Below are 20,948 nucleotides of genomic sequence, written 5' to 3'. Positions count from 1 at the left end.
ATCTAATCTTGTTTCTCTCAGTGCGTGAAATGGAATAGAAATCCCAATAAATGTATATATTGATAGACTTTTTCTTAAGTGTCGCTACTGTTCCTTTATTATATTTGCATTTACTCCTTTTTATAGGCAGTTGCTGGGTATTTTGATATCTTTTTTGAGAAGAACTGTCAAAATAAGGTGAGTATTTGGGGTTGTGCATTTTAAGTCTTTGGGAGATGAGGGTGGTTTTGTGTTTTATTCTGCCTCAAGGTGTTTGGCGGGGAGTCTCTTTTGCTGTAGCAAGCACTTCATTTGCATGTGTGTTTAATTGATTGATGTTGTGTGATATCAAAAATGCTGTTCTTAATCAAACTCTTGAACTCTTCCGCTGCAGGTCTTGTTTTCAACTGGTCCCCAGTGTACCAAAACGCACTGGAAACAGACAGTTTTTCTCCTGGAGAAACCAATTCCTGTAGAAGAAGGTATATTTAAATGCAGTTGTGGTGCAGCAATGGTTATGTTACACTGCTGTTATCATTAAATTGAAATCTAAAATACCTTAAAAATTACAGAAGTGTTAAGAAAAAAAGTAAATCTTTCAGCTGCTCTAAAGAATTTTTCTATGTCTGCAGAACAGTGGGAAATACCTATCTATGCAAAATTCATGTTAAAAATACATATTAATGTCTGCATAGGTGTATTGTTAGTGGGCATCTGTCTTGTGTAGCTTCATGCTGTAATTTTGGTGAGAACTTCTGTATCAAAGCTTTTCTGAGGCACTAGAATTTAAGACCATTCTCTTCATTTTAACAGAAGTAATGTTCTGAAGTATCATATTTGACAAGTGGTTACATAATTTTTTTTTGTAGCCCTCCTGAACTATGCTCTATTTTTGAATATGAATCATGAATATATGCGTGGATGTTGTAGCTGGCAGTTGTGGGAATCTGTAATTGGAAATAGTTTCAAAGATCATGAACTTGAAACAGCCATGAACTTAATCCATTGAAGTATGGAAGATGCTACTTTGATACACTGTAAATTTAGATAAAATTGATAAGTACTAGGTGTTATAAGTACAAGTAAGTTTCACCTTGAATTTGATACATGTGAAAAGGCTTTAATTGTCATCAGGGGTAACTCAAAATCAGATGATAAATTGTTCAAGCAAGGTTTTGAAGACTGAAATGGTGCTTATTAGCGGTTTCAGTTAGTTCTGTTTGGTAAGTCTTGAAAATACATTTCTTTGCAAGTAGTCAAACATTCCTTGATTTATAGACAGAATTACGTCCATGACTGTCATGGGATAGTCATGCAAGAGGATGAACATAAAACCGGTCACGAATTACAAGTCTTGCCCTCTTGTTCCTGTAGAACTGCACTTTCTTTCAGACTCTCCCAGTCTTTTCTTTTTTTTTTTTTTTTTTTTTTAAATCAAAGGAGATTAAATAGTTACATTTTTAGGGTTTTATTATTTCTTACCTTTTTCACTTAACCACTAAGTATTTACTCCCCATCGTTGAACTCTTACTTGACAGTGAATTTGTTGTCTTTGAAGACCATTTTTCTTCACAGACTGGCAGGACCAAGGGAGAGGAACCTCGGAAATGAGGCTCATTTCTGCTGGTCGGTTAATAAACTCATGGTACTACCTGGCCCTGACCCGAACAATTGATAAATAGCTTGGATAAACTGGGAGAAAGTGTACAAAAATTTATGCTGATGTTGAAAAAAAATGAGGTCAAGAAGCTCAGAGAAGCTATAGAGAAATATTGATGTAGATGGAATATTCTCTCTCTTACCAGACCTAATTATGAATATGAAAGCAGCATCTGCGCTCAGTTACATTGCTTTTACATTTGCGTCTTCCAGCCATCAGCCATGACAGCTTTTGAGCAGGAGCTTCCTTCCTAAAGGCACTATGGTCAGTGTTACCTGACAAATAATTTCTCTCCTTCATGCTTTGGGTTTATGTCCCTAAATAAGTTTTATTTGCCTGTTCTTAGGTTTTGTCACTTCTTGGTACATACACATTGGTGCATTTGTACTCGGCTTGCATTCTGTTCAGCTTCTCTTTCTAGACAAGGCTGGCTAAGGTCTCCTTGCTGCAACTCATTAAATTTCAATGTCATAGAGTGTGAAGTGAAATAAGTGCGATGACATTTGTTAGAATATGCACATTATTTAATATTACCTAGATCATTTGACATTTGCCAAATGTGTGAAATGACTGGAAGGTGTGCCTGGCTTGAGAATTCCAGTCTAGGTGCAGTGACTTTCTGAAGACAACTGCAGAAACTATGTGCTTTGAAGCAGTGAACACAACCTGGTTGACCTTCAAGCTCACTTTTCCTGTAAGCCCTTCCTTCCTTTCTCTTTATTAGCTCATATTTCCTAACATTATCCCCATAACAAATCTTGTTACAGCCGTGTTGTTTTTTTTCTTCTACCTGTCTACTTCTCTTCATCATTAAAGTTCCCCATTCCATGCGTTTACCCATTCTCTCTGTTTCTATATGTTATATAAAATTGCCACTTTAATCTAGGATTCTCTGTCTGTTATTTCCAGTGTTAGAGAAGGTTCTGAGAGAAACTCTTGATGTAATTTCCTTTTCCTTTGTAATCCTTTGTGGGATATTTATTGTTCACAGATGACACAAGCCCATCAGGGCAGTAGGTGTTTATTGATACTTACATAGCAATGTTTCTTAATGTAAGTGAACACTGAAAACAGCATTCTCTCAGACTTTGATCCTTCTCCTTCATGGTTCCAAAAATCTTTTTTTCCTCAGGACATGTTACTGTAAGTACAGATTTCTCCATCTTCCATTTTTCCCATTTTTTTTTCTTTGTAAAAATAGTGACTTAAATATTCATCTGGGTAATTTGACATTGCCTTTGCATTAATCTGACTGGTGTCCCCATGGTGGCATTTGTTTTCAGTATTTTAATGGGTTGTGAAAGAGGAATTTGTGCTATGAAATGCATTTGAAATGTTTTCTTATCTTGAAAGCATCTTTCAGACATGGCCCTGGCTTTTTCCCCAGTAAAGAAAAATTATGACCTTGGATTTCTAATTCTGAGTAAAATAGTAAGGCTGACTTAAAAGTCTCTATCAGATGCTTTATAGCTTTTGTGGATATGCCTGAAGTGGTGCTAAAGCACTGATTGTATTTGGATTTGTTCTGTTGAGGTTGAGCTTACAGATATCCAAACCTGGCTCCTTTATGCATGTCAAAATGGTTTTATTCTGCAGTGTGAACTAGCTAATTTTCTCAGCTGCTTGATGCCAGGTTACTTGTTGTAAAAATAGATCTGTTTTCTCAGCCATAAAAAAGAGTGAATGTTTTGATCTCTATTCTAACAATAAAATGAAGCTGTTAGAAGCCAAAGGATGGGATTTGCAAGTTACCCTCCCTCCTTTACCATTCCTGCCACAGCCTGCGCTGGATGTGTAGTATTTGCAAATTCTGTGGGTTGCAATAGGAAAGATTTAATCTAAGTCCAAAGATCTGGAGAGAGGCAATGAAAGTTTCACCTAATTATACTTCTTAATTTTCCACTGAATATCAGCTTGATACTCAACTATGGTTTATATATTTATATATTTGTATATTAAAACATATATATGTTTTAATGGATAATTTCTGTTCGTTTGGTTTAGATTTTGGAGGGGGAGGAGGAGATAGTCTCTTTCTACTCATGTATTCTGTAAAATTGGTTTTCCTTCTCACGGAAGAGAGACTTGAAGCTGGTGTACAGTGAAGTGGAACAAAATAGCATCAGCATGTTGGATATGCTCTAACTGCTTAGCAAGCAGTAAAAATGAAGAAACTGGAGAAAGAAGGAAGATGATATTTTATTGCCATAAAAATTGTTTTCTCAGACATGAGTTTTGTATTGTAGACTTTCTACAGAGTACAAGACTTTACTTAAGCAGCCCTTTTAATAGCTTGAATATGTCTTTATTTTGAAAACTGAAGCTGAGATGCCAAAGCAGTATCTTTTTCTTATTAATGGTCCAAACATGTATTTTCCTTTTGTTGTTTGTTGAAATATTCCTGCTAATTTACATAGATGAAAAACTATATACAGAATGGCATTCTCATTTGATAGTCTCAAGCATTTACTGAATAAATGAAATGCTTTCCGAAATTATTTTAAAGGGCCCACAGAATCTTTTCAGTAACAATGAATTAAGTTAAAACCCAGATCTTTATGCAAGCAGGTTCTATTAGCAGTAAAACAGCATATTGTCAGCGTTTTGTATTCTTGATACTGCCTTGCAGTGGAAATAAAACCTTGATTTGATTTTCTATGGTGCTAAAAGATGCTAGCGCAGCAAAACTGAGGTAGAGCTCACATGACTAAGCCCCTATAAAATCCTTGATTATCTTTTAACTCCCCAGTCTCCATAATGGAGCTGTTTGTGAATTTACAAACTGTAAAATGTTAATTTGTCTACCTAGAAAGCATTGTTAAAAGTAGGATAACAACACTAGCACAATTAATCTGGCTGAATGTTTTGATCTTATACTGAAATACTTCAGTATTGTGCATCCCAGTTGGGTAATTTGTTTTCAGATTGAGATTGTAGTGTCTGTTTTGCCTGTCTACAGCTGTGATATGGTGTCTATAAAATGCTGTCACTTGTTTACTTACAAATGATACCTCCGAAAAGTGGTGCTTGATTTTAAATCTAATAGTTGTTAAAACTTGGATTTTGAGATCACACTAAATCTTCCGTGTTTTAAAGTGTATCTTTTGAAATCTGCAGCTTAAAATCATCCTGCTGACTTTTCAGAAACATCCCTAAGTATGTCTTTCAGACACTAAATTGAGAGAATCTCTTCCCGTGGCTGTTCTATTGCATTGAAAGAGAAAAGAGGTTTTGTATCTGACAGGAGAACTTCTTGTGCCATTCTCTGTGCCCCCTTCGCAAGTTCTGCAACTGCAAGGGAAATACAAATCATACAGCAGCAACAATCTAGTTTTGTCAGATTTCTGTCACAACTGCAGGGAGAAAGGTTGCCCAAGACTATACAGTTTAGGATCTCTGCTACAAAAAGTAGTGAATTAAGATTAGTTCATGGTGAGTGAGCTGGGCTGCTGCAGCTATACATGGAGGACTATGTATCTGGCCTTCACCATTCCCTGTGGCAGCTAGTTCTGGTACCTGAGCTATGCTGGGAATCTTGGTCATTTGCAGTGCGTGCACGTTATCTTAGGTTGCTCTCCTACCTTACTCAGCTGGCTCTATAGACTTTGCAGCAGCCTAATTCAGAGTTTGTCTTGGGGTGTTGAAACGTGCCAGTACTCAGAGCATGAAAGGAAAAGGTAGAACCCCAACATAGTTTCAAAGAGGGTGAAGAGTGATGCAACAGTAGGGAGTTGGCAGAGAGATGCCTAATTTTTAAAGTAGGCAGCCAATGGCAGAAGGATGTCACAGATCAGGTGGATAATACCAAAAGGCAGTGATTACAGCTCCATAAGGAAACTGCTCCTTGAATTTCATTGTGTTGGGGATTCAGTAAGAAGTGGCCAAATAGGAAGGTGGCAATCTGCGTACAGCTGCAGGTGCTTATAGTTTAAGAAGATGAATGGGCAGATTAAGGATAAATTATTGAGTTTAAGGGGAATGCCCATGATCCCACCACAGATGATTTCTATCTTTCATTTTTCTTTTTCAGTCGATGGCACAGGAAAACCACTTTCTAGCCAACTCTTCCAGAGTAATGCTTTTGAGACTTGGGATTTTTTTCAGTTGCATGCTGGACCTCAGTGTTGCATAAAGTTAGGTGTTCCAGTTAGTCTAAATGAGTGGAGAAGTAGATAGTGTTTAAATTGTCAGCCTCAAATGGGGACAACCTTATTGTAAAGGGTGGTGTCAGAGCTTACTGAATGTGTAACTGAAGGCATGTAAGACTATCACAGTACATTCTGAGGGATTTGTAAAGATATTTCTTACCAGTAGCTCAGTAGTTAAGGTGTCTTTAGTCCCAAATCCACTACAGTTTTCTAGCAGGTCCCTTGGGAATAATTCCAGTGAGATCTTTCATAAGGTTCTTAAATTTCAGCAGGGTTCAGAATAAAGAATGCTTTGAGTACCATGTTACTACTTGTCTCAGCTTCATAAAGCTCTTCCACAGGAAAAGAAGGAAACCTTGAAAGACCTTGAATGCCGGCCTCCTTCAGTAGCTCTTTCAGTCCTTTTCATAATCAAAGAGGGAGGAGACAACAAGTTGTATTGAAAGGCAGGGTAGTTCTTCACTTGCAAGTTTGTTGCCATGAATCATTTTGAGCTTTAAATAGACATTGTGGATATGTGTGCAAGGAGACTGCATGAAGTCTTTGGGTTTGGTCAAATCCTTCCAGATGAATCGAGTTATAGACTGAAAAAATATGATTAGTTTGGCCTAAACAGCATCTTAGTGATAGGGGTCTTGTAATGAGAGGTGTCTTAGCTCACAGACTGCAGGCTTGCACTGCGTATTGCACAAACATCAGTGAAAGGTGCAATTGCTTGCAGTTTTACTGATGGTAAAGGAACCAAAATAAACTATATTGTCCAGAGCAGTTGTATAGGGTGTACTGTAGAGCATGTCATCAGCTATGCAGTATTTGCAGTGGGTCAGTCCAGACACAGAGATGCTTTTTTCCTGTGCTAGAAAGCTTGAGCAGCACTTCTGCTGAACCCTTTTGTCTTTTTCTCTTTTTGGGGACAAATTTCAAGTCTCCCTAAGGGATAATCAAAATGCAGTAAGGGGATTGTAATGGATTCAGTTTTGTCCTAATCAAACTGCAGTGGCAATGTGTGGTTTACTTGCATTCAACTGAGCGTGATAAGAGCAAGGTGATGCAGCTGAGTCCCACCGCCAGCTTCCTCCAGGCAGCTCACAGGACAGCAGGGGTAAAAAAACATCAGTCATTTTCTATCTATGTGACATTGATTAATTGTTCTGAACTGCCTTTCTGTGCCTTGGTTGCACTGCTGTTGTTTGCTTCGGCCCTCAGAAAAGATGGCTTAGAAAGGCAGAGTTAATGCAGTTCCAGGAAAAAAACCAAAAAGCTGAGAAAAATGGAATGCTTTGTTTCATTGGCTGCCTTTGCAAACAGAATCTGAGGGTTCTGTTCTATAAAGTCAACTATAATTTCTGCATTAGATTTTTACTTCATTTATTGTTAATGTTTTAAATGCTAAGATTGAAGTATGGATTAATTTAAATCATGGAATTTTAGTTCTCAGAGGCCCTTTAGTCTTACTGAACTAACATTTTAAAAAAAATTTAGAAATTATTATCATAGGATGTTAAAAGAGATCAAATAGTACTTTTTGTAGCAGTTCTGAAAATCTGTATGTTCAAACTAGGCTAAACTTCCCAGCCACGCAGAAGCTATAATGCCTTTTTTTAACATACCTCATCCTTCTGTCTGTCAAACCTCTGTTTAAATAATCTGTGAAACCATTTTTGCAATTCTGATGCAATTTATTGCGTCCAAATAATCAAGCTGCACAGGAATTGAAGTGGAATCTCCAGCTAATGGTTAAATTATGAGGAAAAAAACAAAACAAAGAAAATGTATTTTTTCTTTTATACAGTATTCGTACCAGCTATTTTTGTTGAAAAGTTTTTTTCGATGTTTAGACTTCAGCCTATGACAAAAAGTCCTGCATTTGTTATCTATAATTTATAATCTGTCAGTTTACTGTTTGTGGATGCAACTGAGAATTGTGGTAGATGGAGAATTCCAAAATTCTTAGAGAATTTGAAACCAGCAAGTTTACAAATTGCTGTTTGTTTTCATTTTTGCAATAAGAATACTGAAAAAGTTTCAGCTTTTTAACAGAACATAACAGTGGTTTTTAAAATCATGGTAAGTAATGAACAACTGGGAAATACTTTGGATGCAGTGAGGTAGGAAAGTAGTAACAGTGGATGTGGCTAGTGTGAGGGACAGAGATGACTGAGGCAAGCGAGGCATAACGTAAGAGTAGCAGAGAACTGAGAACTATAGATGGAGATCATATCCTTCTATAATGTGTTTAGTAAAATCATCTGTTGAGGTGTAATTCTTGTGGTTTTAAAATGACAGTTTGAAAAGGCTCAGCAGTGGGCTTCCTACATATTTACAAATATAACTTCATGTGCAGGTCTTATTAAGGACTGAAAATAAATAGAGATTATTTTTCTCTAGTAAATACAAGCAGCAATCTTCACAAAAGCATTGTGAAAATAAGAGATACCACTTGGTAAGCTCATTAAAAACAAGACTGAAAAGCCTTTATAGGTAATATTTCCTTGCAATATAGAATCATAGAATCACAGAATAGTTAGGGTTGGAAAGGACCTTAAGATCATCTAGTTCCTGCCCCCCTGCCATGGGCAGGGACACCTCACACTAAACTATGGCACCCAAGGCTTCATCCAATCTGGCCTTGAACACCGCCCGGGATGGAGCATTCACAACTTCCCTGGGCAGCCCCTTCCAGGGCCTCACCACCCTTACAGTAAAGAACTTCCTCCTCATATCCAATCTAAACTTCCCCTGTTTAAGTTTTAACCCGTTACCCCTTGTCCTGTCACTAGAGTCCCGAATGAAGAGTCCATCCCCAGTATCTCTATAGCACCCCTTCAGACACTGGAAGGCTGCTATGAGGTCTCCACGCAGCCTTCTCTTCTCCAGGCTCAACAGCCCCAACTTCCTCAGCCTGTCTTCATATGGGAGGTGCTCCAGTCCCCTGATCATCCTCGTGGCCCTCCTCTTTACTTGTGCCAACAGTTCCATGTCCTTTTTATGTTGAGGACACCAGAACTGCACACAATACTCCAAGTGAGGTCTCATGAGAGCAGAGCCAAGGGGCAGGATCACCTCCTTCGACCTGCTGGTCACGCTCCTTTTGATGCAGCCCAGGATACGGTTGGCTTTCTGGGCTGTGAGCGGACACTGAAGCTGGTTCACATACATTTTCTCATCAACCAACACCCCCAAGTCCTTCTCCACAGGGCTGCTCTGAATCTCTTCTCTGCCCAACCTGTAGCTGTGCCTGGGATTGCTCTGACCCAGGTGTAGGACCTTGCACTTGGCATGGTTAAACTTCATGAGGTTGGCATCAGCCCACCTCACAAGTGTGTCAAGGTCCCTCTGGATGGCATTCCTTCCCTCCAGCCTATCAACCGAACCACACAGCTTGGCGTCATCGGCAAACTTGCTGAGGGCACACTTTGATCCCACTGTCCATGCCACCAACAAAGATGCTGAACAAGACCAGTCCCAACATGGATCCCTGAGGGACACCATTCGTTACTGGTCTCCAGCTGGACATTGAGACATTGACCACAACTCTTTTTGTGTGGCCATCCAGCCAGTTCTTTATGCACTGAGTGGTCCATCTGTCAAATTGATGTCTCTCCAATTTAGGGACAAGGATGTCAGTTGTAGATGGTTTAGGAAATTTATGAACTTTGAACCCAGTGGGAAATGGGGTTAGGAGAAGCAGATGAAAGGTGGGGAAAAAAAAAACAAACAAATTCTCTTTAATGTCCTCCTGTTCAGCCTTCTCAGTGCTTAATACTCAAAAATATGAATATTGTTAATTCAGGTAGCCCCTTCAATATCTGGAAATCAAGAAAACTTGGTGTCTCAAAACTGCTTTTTAGATCAGGTTTTCAAATATGCAAATAGTAAACCCTATGACTAGTTGAAATTGCTAATGGATTTCAGTTTGTGTCACTTTTACGTGACAGATGCAAGCTTACAAGTTTGCCTTAAATTTATATAGCATGAATCCGTTCCTGGAGCTCCTAATATCTGTAAATCTAGCTTTCTGCTGTCTTCTTACAAGGATTTTTAGATACAGGGGGAGAGAGATATTAGTAACTGCTGTGCCTGTGGAGAAATGGGTTCTTTATCCCTTTGTTTAGTCCTGTATAAAGTTACAGAAAGTTGCATAGCTGTAAAGGCTTTTCACATCTTCTTCATTGAGTATGTTTGCATGACAATAAAATATACTGCTAGTTCATTAAACTGGACTTAGAGATCCACAAGTAGTCTCCTGTCTTCTGTGTGAAAAGTGAAACATCTCTTCTTAGAGATTATGCACAAGTTCTCTTAAGACAGCATGGCAGGTTTGATTTTTCTCCTCATGTTATTTTGGAATCTGAAAGTGCTTTTAAAAGCTAGAACAGACCTTTGAATTATGTAAAGAATAAATGTAGAAGAACTTGATGTGCTATGGAACTGTAGCTGCATTAGGGATGGAACCAGGTCTTGATCAGAGCAGGCTAGGACAAAATGTTAAACAGAAGCATCCAGGTCTGGAATTTTTCTAGGACAAAAACTCTTACTTCAATTTAGCAACACCAAAAAAGTGTTACGGTCAAGAAAGCCTGATAGTTTGTAAAAAAAAAAAAAAAAAAAAAAAAAAAAACAAAAAAAAAAAAACAAAAACAAAAAACCTCACTGTTAACAATGTGTATACTTGAAATGCTCTGAAGATTTGTGTTAATGTTTCCGGCCAGATAAAAACATCACCTAATTAGAACTCAGATAAAAAGCAGTGCAAATACAAACCACATGCCATTTGCAATAGGAAGTGGAATAAGTTTTTGTGGTTACTTAGTTTTGCTCAGTAGTAGTGATCCATTTAAATTAGGGAGCACAGCAAAGGAATAGTGCAGTATTAAGTATCGCAGAGTAGCAATTTTGCTTTTTAAATACTGTTTTATTATTGCTAATTTGCTTATTTCGTGGGTGGAAATCCAAGTTGAACAACTTAAAGATATTATATATAATTTCATGAAAAAATCAGTTGATATTTGATGCTCAGAGGGTGGAGGGAGATAGTACAACAGGCCTTGGTACCTGTCCAGCTGGGTGCGTAGTGGTGTGCAGATCCAGCACAACCAGATTCGAAGAGAGGTTAATGTACCCAAGGAATACAGAGGTTTTCACCAATCACAAATCAAATACTGGTTTACTTTGGGTAGGTCATCTGAGAAGTAAAGCATCAGATGTAACTCAGCACCTCACCAGATTTAACTGCAGTTAGTTAGAATTAGGTTTGCTGTCAGGACCATTGCTTAGACCTTAGAAAAATCAACCTTTGTAGACTAGTTTAATTCTGATTAATTGGGAACAGTGTCTCATGCAGCATAAGGGAATGTAATGCATCTTTACTGTTGCTGTGCATGGTTCAGTAATGTAAGCATAACCTAAATATTTCCTTTTTACTTCTGCAGGAGAACGTCTGAGAGGAAAAATAACAGTCCGCAAGAACAGAAAGGATCCACGGTCCCTCTTTATAACCCTCTCCATGAAGGACACACATCAGACCTACAGCCTTCAGTGAAAATTGTGTTCATATCGATGTTAAATTTAAATGTTAGAGTTACCTGTTGCTAACTGTTTCTAAATATCCCAAAATTATAAGCTCTGAGGTATACACACACACAAGAATATGCAAAGCTTATCTAGAATGGAGGGAGAAATGTTTGGATGGTTTTGCATCCAATGGAGATGTGGAGACTGACTACAGAATCAGATTCTGCTGTGTTTCACATGATGTGGGGAAGGCAAGAAAGATGGTTTTGGTTACGTGAGTCTACTAGGTGAGAAAAATGGGATTAAAGTCTTGCTGTGAGGAGTAATAAATACAGTCTCTCAATATTCTTTTCTCTCCAGCTGGTGAAATCCTTTTATGATTTATTTTATTTTTCAGAAGAACCTAAGTCGAGGTGCCAGTGCACCTCAACAGTAGCCAGAAGGTCCCAGTGAGAATAAATGTGGAATTCCAACTGCAGGATTGCAGCAACAAAAACCTTATTTTTATTACACTTCTATAATTAAAAAGTTGTATCACTGTTCAGTTACATTTATCTAAATAAATGAACTGAGTATGTTGTATAATGCAGTTGCCAGTTTCCTTGTTTTCTTTGTAATTGGAAATTCTCTCTCTCCACTGATGGCTCATTTATTTGTGGCTAGTTTTTTTATGTACTAGCCTACCGGAGCATGGAAATATGTGTTTTAGCAGCTTTAGGATAAGTAGTATGAAGGAGTTGCTGAAATGGTGGATTTGATTTAGCTGCTTACAGAAACAGGCTAAGAACAACCAAGAATTGATGCATGTGTTGTGTGATGTTTCCACATTTGAAACTGCAGAAGAGTTGGAAATAAGTGTAATGCTGTGCAGTTTATGTGCTTGTATTCTATATTTGTGTGAAAAGTGGTTTCAAAAGTCATTTCAAGAAGCAGAAACAGCAGCATTTCACTAGTGATCTCTGAACTGCTATTAAAATTATGTTAGGGCCTCTTCTGAAGGGTGAAGTTGAGAAGGAAATCTGCTCAACAACGCTTAGCTAATTGTATATTGTATAATGGGGTGAAATACATTTTGCCTAGCTAAAGAGGAGTGTTAGCCATATTAATGCCACTTTGACAGAAAAGTGGAACCTTGTATTCTGAAAGCTGAAATTCTCCTGCAAAGCAGCACTTAATTTCATACAGTGAAGCCAGCGTTGAACAGGAAGTGAGAATTGCCACAGTGCTACTGTATTTTTAACTGAAAAGAGTTGTGGATTTGTATTTCGTCTTACACTGCTTTTATTTGCCCTTGTGTAAACATGTGGTTTCCTCATTTGCATCCAAATAATATCCTTGTTTTGGGCGGTGAGGTGGAGATTCTTTCCCGAGTGAAAACTATTGAATTACCTATAGATGCTTAAATGTCCTGGTTAACACCTAGATACTCAAGAGCTCAACTCACATATGTAGCTTAATAGGAACACAGTGATAGAGATGATGTGTTTAAGGCTTGGTGGTCTGCTAACATTTTTCTATCTCAGTGACATCTGTTCTTTTTGAAAATACATTGAGCATCTTCACTTGTTAAAATGCTTGAGTGTGGTTATCTTGAAACTCAGACTGTTCAACTCTATAAAAATTGACCTTGCAGATGAAGTGGCAGCGGTTACCATTGGGCTGATAAATGGAGTTTGTGATGGAGTTATTGTTATTGGACAGTAAATACGCAGGCTAAGGGATGGACTGATAATTTTGTCTATTGCCTGTAGAATCACAGGATATTGACAAAATGAAATTCTCTTATGGTGTTCTCAGTACTATAAGAGCCAAAAGCTGAAAGAATCTCTATCTGATTTTGATCATCTGATGGGTAGTTGACTGTGGAAGCTTCATGTATGTTTAGTGTCACTAATGCTCTGACTAGTCTTGGACTAGATGGTCTTGTCAAGGTCCCTTCTAACTTCAGTTTTTCAGTGCTTCTACAGATTTTGTATAACCTTCAGTAAGAGGGCATAAAATGGAAAAAAGGCTGAAAATGTATAAAAGAAAATGGTGAATGTTAGCTTTTATTTTGTAAAAAAATTAAATGAACACCCCCCACACAGCACACACACACACACCCCCCCCCCACTGCATCAGAAGAGAGGATTTGGTATCATTTAATCAAAAGACAGTGTCCTGAAAAGACCTCAAGTGGTGTAAAGCCTGAGGAGGGCCTTTTGATAAAGGCATTGTAGTTTCAAAGAACTTAAAATACATGCGTGGGAATGGATCTAATAGGCAGCATCACACAGCAGCCTGTGGAAATAGCCCATCAATTCTAAGTGGCTTTTCTCACCCTAGCAGTTGAATAATACCAGGTTCATCTGACAGCACAATCAGTTATTTATGATTCCTAATGGTAATTCTAAGAATTAAATGTTGTAGGAAATGTGATCAATCAATACTCTTTTAAATGGACTCTAATACTGAATCAGAGGCAGAAAAGTGGAAAGTAAATGCTTTGACTAGAAATACCCCTAAATTTCTCCTGTGAGAGAGAGTACTTCATGCAAAATGTGATCCTTTATTCTAAAGCATGTGGACAAAGGTGGAAATAACCTGAAACTGAAGTAAAAAAAAAAAAGACAAAACCAACATCAACAACAAAAAAAAGAACAACAAAAAACCCCAAACAAACAAATCTTAATAGTGTGGCGATCGCTGTAAATACATTTGTGCATTCTGCATAGTTCATATAATCCCAGACTGGTTTGAGTTGGAAGGGACTTTAAAGCTTGTCAAGTTCCTTGCCATGTGCAGGGACACCTTCCACTAGACCAGGTTGCTCCAAGCCCCATCCAGCCTGGCCTTGAACACTGCCAGGGATGGGGCAGCCACAGCTTCTCTGGGCAACCTGTGCTAGCGCCTCAGCACCCTCACAGGGAAGAAATTCCTAAAATCTCATCTCAGTCTCCCCTCTGTCAGGTTAAAGCCATTCCCCCTTGTCCTGTCCCTACAGGCCCTTGTCAAAGCCCCTCTCCACGTTTCTTATCATCCCTTTTAGGCACTGGAAGCTGCTCTTAGGTCCCCTCCGGAGCCTTCTCTTCTCCAGGCTGAACAAGCCCAGCTCTCCCAGCCTGTCTCCATCAGAGCTGCTCCAGCCCTTGGATCACCTTCGTGGCCTCCCCTGGGTTGGCTCCAACAGGTAATGTTCAGGAGAACATTTCTTTCTCCAGGTGGCAGTGATAAATTCTCTTCCAGCTACCTCTGCTGCATGCAGACTCCAGGTGATGTCAAGTACTTGTGCAGATACTCAAATGTCTGACCTGTTTAATGAAACAGCTACAACTCATTGCTATGGAAAAGCAAACTGCCATCCTTGGGTGTTTTCCTCCTAGGGAGGGTGAGGAGAATCATGCAGATTTATCTGTACTGGGTGTTCTATCCCTTCTGCTAACCTGTCTTCAAGCTGCTTATCCCCTTACCTGCAGTTACAATACCCTAACCCACTTCTGTACCCTCAAGGACATTTGCTCCCTACATATTCTCTTTAAATTCCGTTTATTATATGATGATACAGCCCAGTTGTAGAAACACAGCTGTTTGTCAGTTATTTGTGTATCAGATTTTTTAATAGATTTTAACAACTGGGATAGTCATTGTTTCAGATCCAGATTTATTACTTTAGTCTATTGTTCTGGTTTAGGCTGGGATAGAGTTAATTTTCTTCCTAGTAGCTGGTAGATGCTGTTTTGGCTTTAGTCTGATGGGGAAGAGGAGAGTGAGTGAGTGGCTGCATGGTACTTAGTGTCTGCTTCTGTGTTCATAGCAGAAAGAAGTAAATTGTAGAGAGCCTGATTTTCACTTATCGTCTGACTGTATGTGTCTGCTACACCAGCTCGTATAAATTGAGCTGATCTACCTCACAGCATTTATCTCGGTAGCAACTCTTTATGTGACAAAATCTGGGATTTTTTTCCCCTAAGAAATACCAAATTGGCATATCTTATACGTTAGGTTTTTTCACTAGCTTGAAATTAAAATATGGCATTTATTTCCTTCCTCTCTGTCCTTGAGGTCTTTCTTCTCCTGACTCTTTTTCCTCTCTGTACTGGTATGTGCAGATAGAGTTTTCCATGCAGATGCCATCCCCTGTGGCTGGTGGTTGGCTGCTGTTTGCTTACATGACTCATTTTCCCCCTCATGTTTCTTGTCTGACATGATATGCAGAGGTTTTTGCTGTTGGCTGCATTTCAGAGCACATATCTCTTGTCCCTGGCCTTGGGGTTTTGTCTCTTCTAGGTTTTTTGTTGGCTTTTATTTTACGTGAACTTCTCATGTGCCCTGACAGCCTTCCCTTATTTCTGGTGACCCTTATGCTTGTTATCCGAAGGCTCTCCCTCCCATGTTAGACTGCACCTCTTCTCGCTGCTCCTTCTTCTGTTCTAAGTATTGACTGTGCAGATTATTCTTGAGAGATGCAACAAACTGTGTACAAGTTAAAGCTTTGCTTCAGCAATCAGCAGTGCCCAGAGCGTAGTTGGTTTGCAGGCACAGCAGAAACAGGAAGGCAGATGCAGTAAGACAGATACATAAAAGGGTTGTTGCAAATGGAGAACTCCTAAAGCACACTGAAAAATCTGATTTGGTCTATGATGTGTTTCTTTGTATCAAGAAAAAATTAATACAGAGATTGGTAATTTCAGGTCTGTAGTCAGATGCATGAAGTAATACGAAATGTTAAAGTACCTTGCTTAAGGTGTGTAATTTCATGTGCAGAAAGAAAATAGCCTTTTATTTAGGACCTTTAATTCACTTTATACATTAATTTTGTGAAACTTTTGCACCCAGTAAAAGGCAAACAAATACATGGTGGTCGTAGCATGTCTGGTTTCCAAAAGGATAAAAATTTGCCCGCCCTAAATTGTAGGTGGCAACTATACATGTAATGAGAAAGGGTCTTTATTTACAAAACCAAGGAATGTGCATGGTAGATGCTAGCAGTGTCATGGAAGTGTGTATACATATATGTCTTATATACCCATATGTGCTCATACACCCATACTGGGGGCAAACTGAAATTTTCCAGTTTTCACCCTGCATTTCCAAAATACTGTATACTAATGACACTGTTTATGAATGCACATTGTATTCACTGAATGTTTTGTGGTTAAACTAGTTTTTTCTAGAAAAATACAAGTGTAGATTCATCACTATAGTTGTGATCCTCTTGACTTATCTTTAATATCCTATAATCATTTCTACCTTACTCTCTTGAACGAGAAATCATTAAGAAAAAAATGCTGGTTTGGCTATAAATGATTTTTTTTGCCATGAAAGTATGTTTTTGTCATGCTTAATAACGAAGTCCCAGAGTTCTGAAGAATGTTCAATGTGCAGAATTTTTTAATGTTTAATCCAATAGTTAACCTTCTTTGCAAGGAATATTCTAAACTGTCAGTTATCAATCTTTATTCAGCTGAAGTAATTTACATTATATGTAGGCCAAGGTTGAAGGTGTTAAGATTGACTAGTGATTCGTAAAAGTTCTTTTAACATTTGGATAAAACTGAAGGTTAACCCTGCCTTCTCCTGCTTGCAAATCTGTGCCCAATGTCTACTTGAAGATTATTAGCCCCACCTGAAAAGAGTTGAGATGTTAACAGCTGTGCCTATTTAGATGCCAAACTACAGGAGTTTTCCCCTTTCCCTGATCTGTTACTTATTTAATCTTCCTTGTCTTCTGCAGAGCTTTTAAATGCTTAGCTAGTGAAGCTGTACAACTGTTTTCCTGGTTCTGCCCATCAGAGAGCAGCTAAGCAAGGACAAACCTAGAAGCTCCTTTTCCTCCATTACTGAATGTCTCTTTGCTGTGCATCATGATGGGGTCTCTGATAGGATTTTTTTTGTGTGCGCCTTAGTTCAACCTTCTAAATTCTCTAAAATCTGACCTGTGGGGTGTGCTTTAATGAGATAGATCCATCTTCTGTGATACAGGTAAAAGCAAAATCTCAAATTCAAATAGATAAAGCTCTGCAGAGGATTCGGAAGGCTGGTTGGGGAGATAGAGCTGCTAACTGAAAAAGGTAGGCTGCTAGTAAGTTTTTAAAACTTTTCATTATTTATGTTCAAGGATGTTTCTCTGCTATCTATTTAATAGCACCTGAAATTCCCTGTAGTAATGACTCTTAACATTTTCTGTCCCTGAATTAAATTATTTGAAGAAAAAACATGCAGAGATGTGTATTTACCAAGGTCAGTAGAATGTCACAGCCTAGCTAGGACTGACTTCCTGAAAGAAGTAGAAAGAGCCCATACCCTTACTAGAAGGGGAGTTGGAAGCTGAAGAGTTGAAACCAAAGACTGGTGGAAGACTAAAATGATGATGATTTTATTTTTAGAAATCAAATTGGAGGTACAGTTTGCTACTGCTTTTACAACATTGACTAGCTGCGCAATAATGGCATCTAAGAGTTTTTCAAGGCAACTATAAATAAAATCATGGGCATATCTCTTACTATGCAAACTCTGAAAGAAATGACAAAGAGATTTGATGCTGTTCTGTTTGTACAGGTATTGCCAGATGTTAATGCTGGTGTAACAGTGACAACCAGTTAAAAGACAAATACTGAATTACATGAGAAAGCAGGGAAACATACAGAGAAACCCTAGCATTTTGTAGTATGATCACTGCAGATAAATCTGCAGAAGAGCTTATGTGTTTTAAATCAGTTTAAAAAGCAGTCAGTTTGAGTTCCATTTATATAGCTGGACAGAGACCCTGAAGATGATTCAGTTTTCCAGGTCAGTAAGAGTTTAAACACACCTACTGCTTGATATATTTTTTTACCTTACATAAAATTCATAAGTAGATCATTAACTTCACAGCTAAAAGCAGTATTTCTAATGGTATTGTTGAGCAGCAAAGACAGAAAGGACAAGGAGAAACACTGGTTTCTCCTTCTTCATGGTAGTGAGGTACTGTGCATGTAGAAATCGAGCTTTGTTAATGGAATGTTTCCAAAGACTTCATTATATGTTTTCTCAGTACATGAATCTGTAAGTAATAATCTGCTCCCTAATGTCTATCAACTGATTCTGAATTTTTATCTACTTTGCTACTTCTTATGTATCCAAATAGAGACAAACTTCATTTATATCCCTTTTTGAATGGCAAGAGTGTTACTCATTTTTTGACTTACTAATGCCTTTGAGTTCCAGCACTCTCTGGTCTCCTCCAGGATAAATGAAAAAGACTTGCCCCATGGAAGAACTGCACCATGAAACAATCAACTTGTAGATTGATATTGTTCCTCTAACAGTTGGCCAAAGTAAAATAAAAGACTCTTAATGACAGCCATAACAAATTAAAGAGGAATAAAGCTTACTCAACATGGTAATTCTATTTTCCACTTGGGTACTACTAAAAACATGAGTGGAAACAGAGGGAGAGCAAATACGTCCCATGGAAAACAAAGGAACTGAAGTTAGTGTTTCACAAGTGAGAGCCACAACCGAAATAGAATTGTTCTCCTCGGATTCAGTTGGCAGATGCTAAAATAATCCTCCTTTACAGGGTGGCTGGGAGGCATTTCAAATTATTTGTTTTCCTTCCAAAGAGCCAAGTGAAGCTGGGGATGCCCATTTTCTCATGTTTCTGGTTTTTTACCACTCTACCATCTTGAGGCATGTTATGGTCTATAGAAGAAATACATTTTTCCCAAGTGACTTACATTAATTGGGGAAGATTGCATCTGTACACAATAGTAATGTGAATTGAGTAACAAGGATGTGGGTGATTCAAGTACTTAAAAGATACCCACTCTTGGGAAATTTCCACTTGTAAAAATCCATCTCAGGACATGATGCCATGTTACCAGAATATAATCTGTGCTGAGGACAAAGGAGAATAGTTTTAAACTGACAGAGAGAACATGGAGATGAGCTCTTAGACAGAAGTTCTTCCCTGTGAGGGTGGTGAGGCTCTGGCACAGGTTGCCCAGAGAAGCTGTGGCTGCCCCATCCCTGGCAGTGTTCAAGGCCAGGTTGGACAGGGCTTGGAGCAACCTGGTCTAGTGGAAGGCGTCCCTCCCCGTGGCAGGGGGTTGGAATTGGATGAGCTTTAAGGTCCCTTCCAGCTCAGACCAGTCTGGGATTCTATGATTCAATGTATGCTCTCTGTATCATCACATCTGGCTTAAATATTTTTCCACTTTAGCAGGTGATATTCACAGTATATATTTAATGGCCTATATTTTTTAACAATAAAAATCTGTTCATGCAGTTAATCCAGTACTATCCAAACAAATTAATATACAGTCACTTAGCTCTTCTGTACTGTCATCTCCAGTACTGCTGTTAGCAGTAGTTTTCATTAAAAAGTCAATCTTGTAAAGAATTCCTAACTTGAACTGCCTTCTATTTTCCTGAGTGTAGCAGTCTGTCTGGATAAAAGATGCTCCAGGGTGGTAGGAGAGAAAGGTAAGCTGATGGGAGACACGGCAGAGAACTGCAGGTCCCAGGTGGCACATACTGCAAAAGAGAGCTCCCCTGAAGGAGCGTTGGTCCTGTTTGGGTAATAATGGTTTGGGTAATTAAGCCTGAAATACGAGTAGGATTCAGTAAGTAGAATTGAACTTTGATTAAACCTTCTGATGGGTTATGCAAAGAGACAAGCACTGAAGGGAGGGAATTTCTTAATAATATTGACTTCTGTCACAGCACTGGACATTCTTGGAAGAAAATCTATTCAACTGGAAAATTGGATGTGAGGGGGTGGACTTCTCTGCAACTTGGATGTTATAGCTGCTTGCGAATTAATGCAAAGCCATACACAGAGAAGATACAGTAGGAAACTGGTCTCTTGCCTCATTGTGTGTTTACAGCATTGAGAGCTGTTTATACCTAAGTAGACCCCCAAAGTGATTTAGCTTAGAGAGTAACAAATATTGTGCAGTATCCCTGGAGGTAGGAATAATGCTCTTGCAATGGGTTGCATGTCATTTTGACCACGTTTAGGTTAGCAAATGGCGATGACCCTGGATTGCGCAACCTAGCTTGAAATGGGTAGCCCCAATCTTTTTTACTTGTCACTTAGAAGAAACCAACATCTCTTGGAAACAGCAACAGAGAGCATCAGGGATCACACTGCTATCTGAGGAAAGTAGAAGGAGAACGGTTTTGTGCAACTAGGCACATGCCAAGGAAGGATAATGCTGTCAGAAACAGATGGTGTTGAGGTAAAAATGGCAAGCTCTTTCTTTAGCTATCAAATCATTCAGCTCTGATAAACATTTTCTGAAGTGACTAGTGATTCTAATTTTTTTTTTTTTTTATTATTGCTCTGATAAAACAGTTTTATTTTTCACAAGAGTTTGCCTTTCTGAAAAGCCTTCTGAAAAGTGAAGGCCCCTTTGTAGTGTCTTAGGTGAAAGATAGTTTAAGATTGTTTTCTCTAAAACAGACTTCCTGAATATTATTTCTTTTCAATAACTTGATTTATGTTTTAATATTTGAAGGATGTCATGCTTTTTATCCTCTTCCTATAGTATAAAAGAAAAAAGCCAACAAAAACTACAGGTAGATGAGTGTGCTATAAGGGTGGTAGTAGTCTCAGTTTTCCATAGCTTTCAGATTATCTTTTAATGCATTGGTTTGGTCAACCCTAAAGTTAAAACCTTGGT

The 20,948-nt window shown here is 38.5% G+C and overlaps 1 protein-coding gene across 5 annotated transcripts in view; it reads left to right on the top strand.

Moving 5' to 3' along the window:
• PRMT3 (protein arginine methyltransferase 3) overlaps nt 1-11,890 on the top strand; it is a 64,935-nt gene extending 53,045 nt beyond the window's left edge. For 3 of the 5 annotated variants that reach the window (XM_062607278.1, XM_062607276.1, XM_062607279.1), the window contains 3 exons: nt 127-177; nt 374-461; nt 11,220-11,890. In XM_062607278.1, the coding sequence (XP_062463262.1) occupies nt 127-177; nt 374-461; nt 11,220-11,329 (249 nt within the window). In that variant the 3' untranslated portion in view covers nt 11,330-11,890. Of the gene's footprint in view, nt 1-126; nt 178-373; nt 462-1,554; nt 1,610-11,219 lie in introns of all 5 variants that reach the window. The other 2 variants (XR_009962494.1, XM_062607280.1) reach the window with 2 other exon arrangements.
• The last annotated feature ends 9,058 nt before the right edge of the window (nt 11,891-20,948 follow it).

The sequence above is a fragment of the Pezoporus occidentalis genome, unplaced genomic scaffold, assembly GCF_034315485.1.
Source record: "Pezoporus occidentalis ecotype Australia unplaced genomic scaffold, CSIRO_AGI_Poc_V1 ctg121, whole genome shotgun sequence".
In the NCBI taxonomy this organism is placed as follows: domain Eukaryota; kingdom Metazoa; phylum Chordata; class Aves; order Psittaciformes; family Psittacidae; genus Pezoporus; species Pezoporus occidentalis.
Note: the sequence above shows the minus strand (reverse complement) of the source record. Positions and strands in the feature narration are given on the sequence as shown.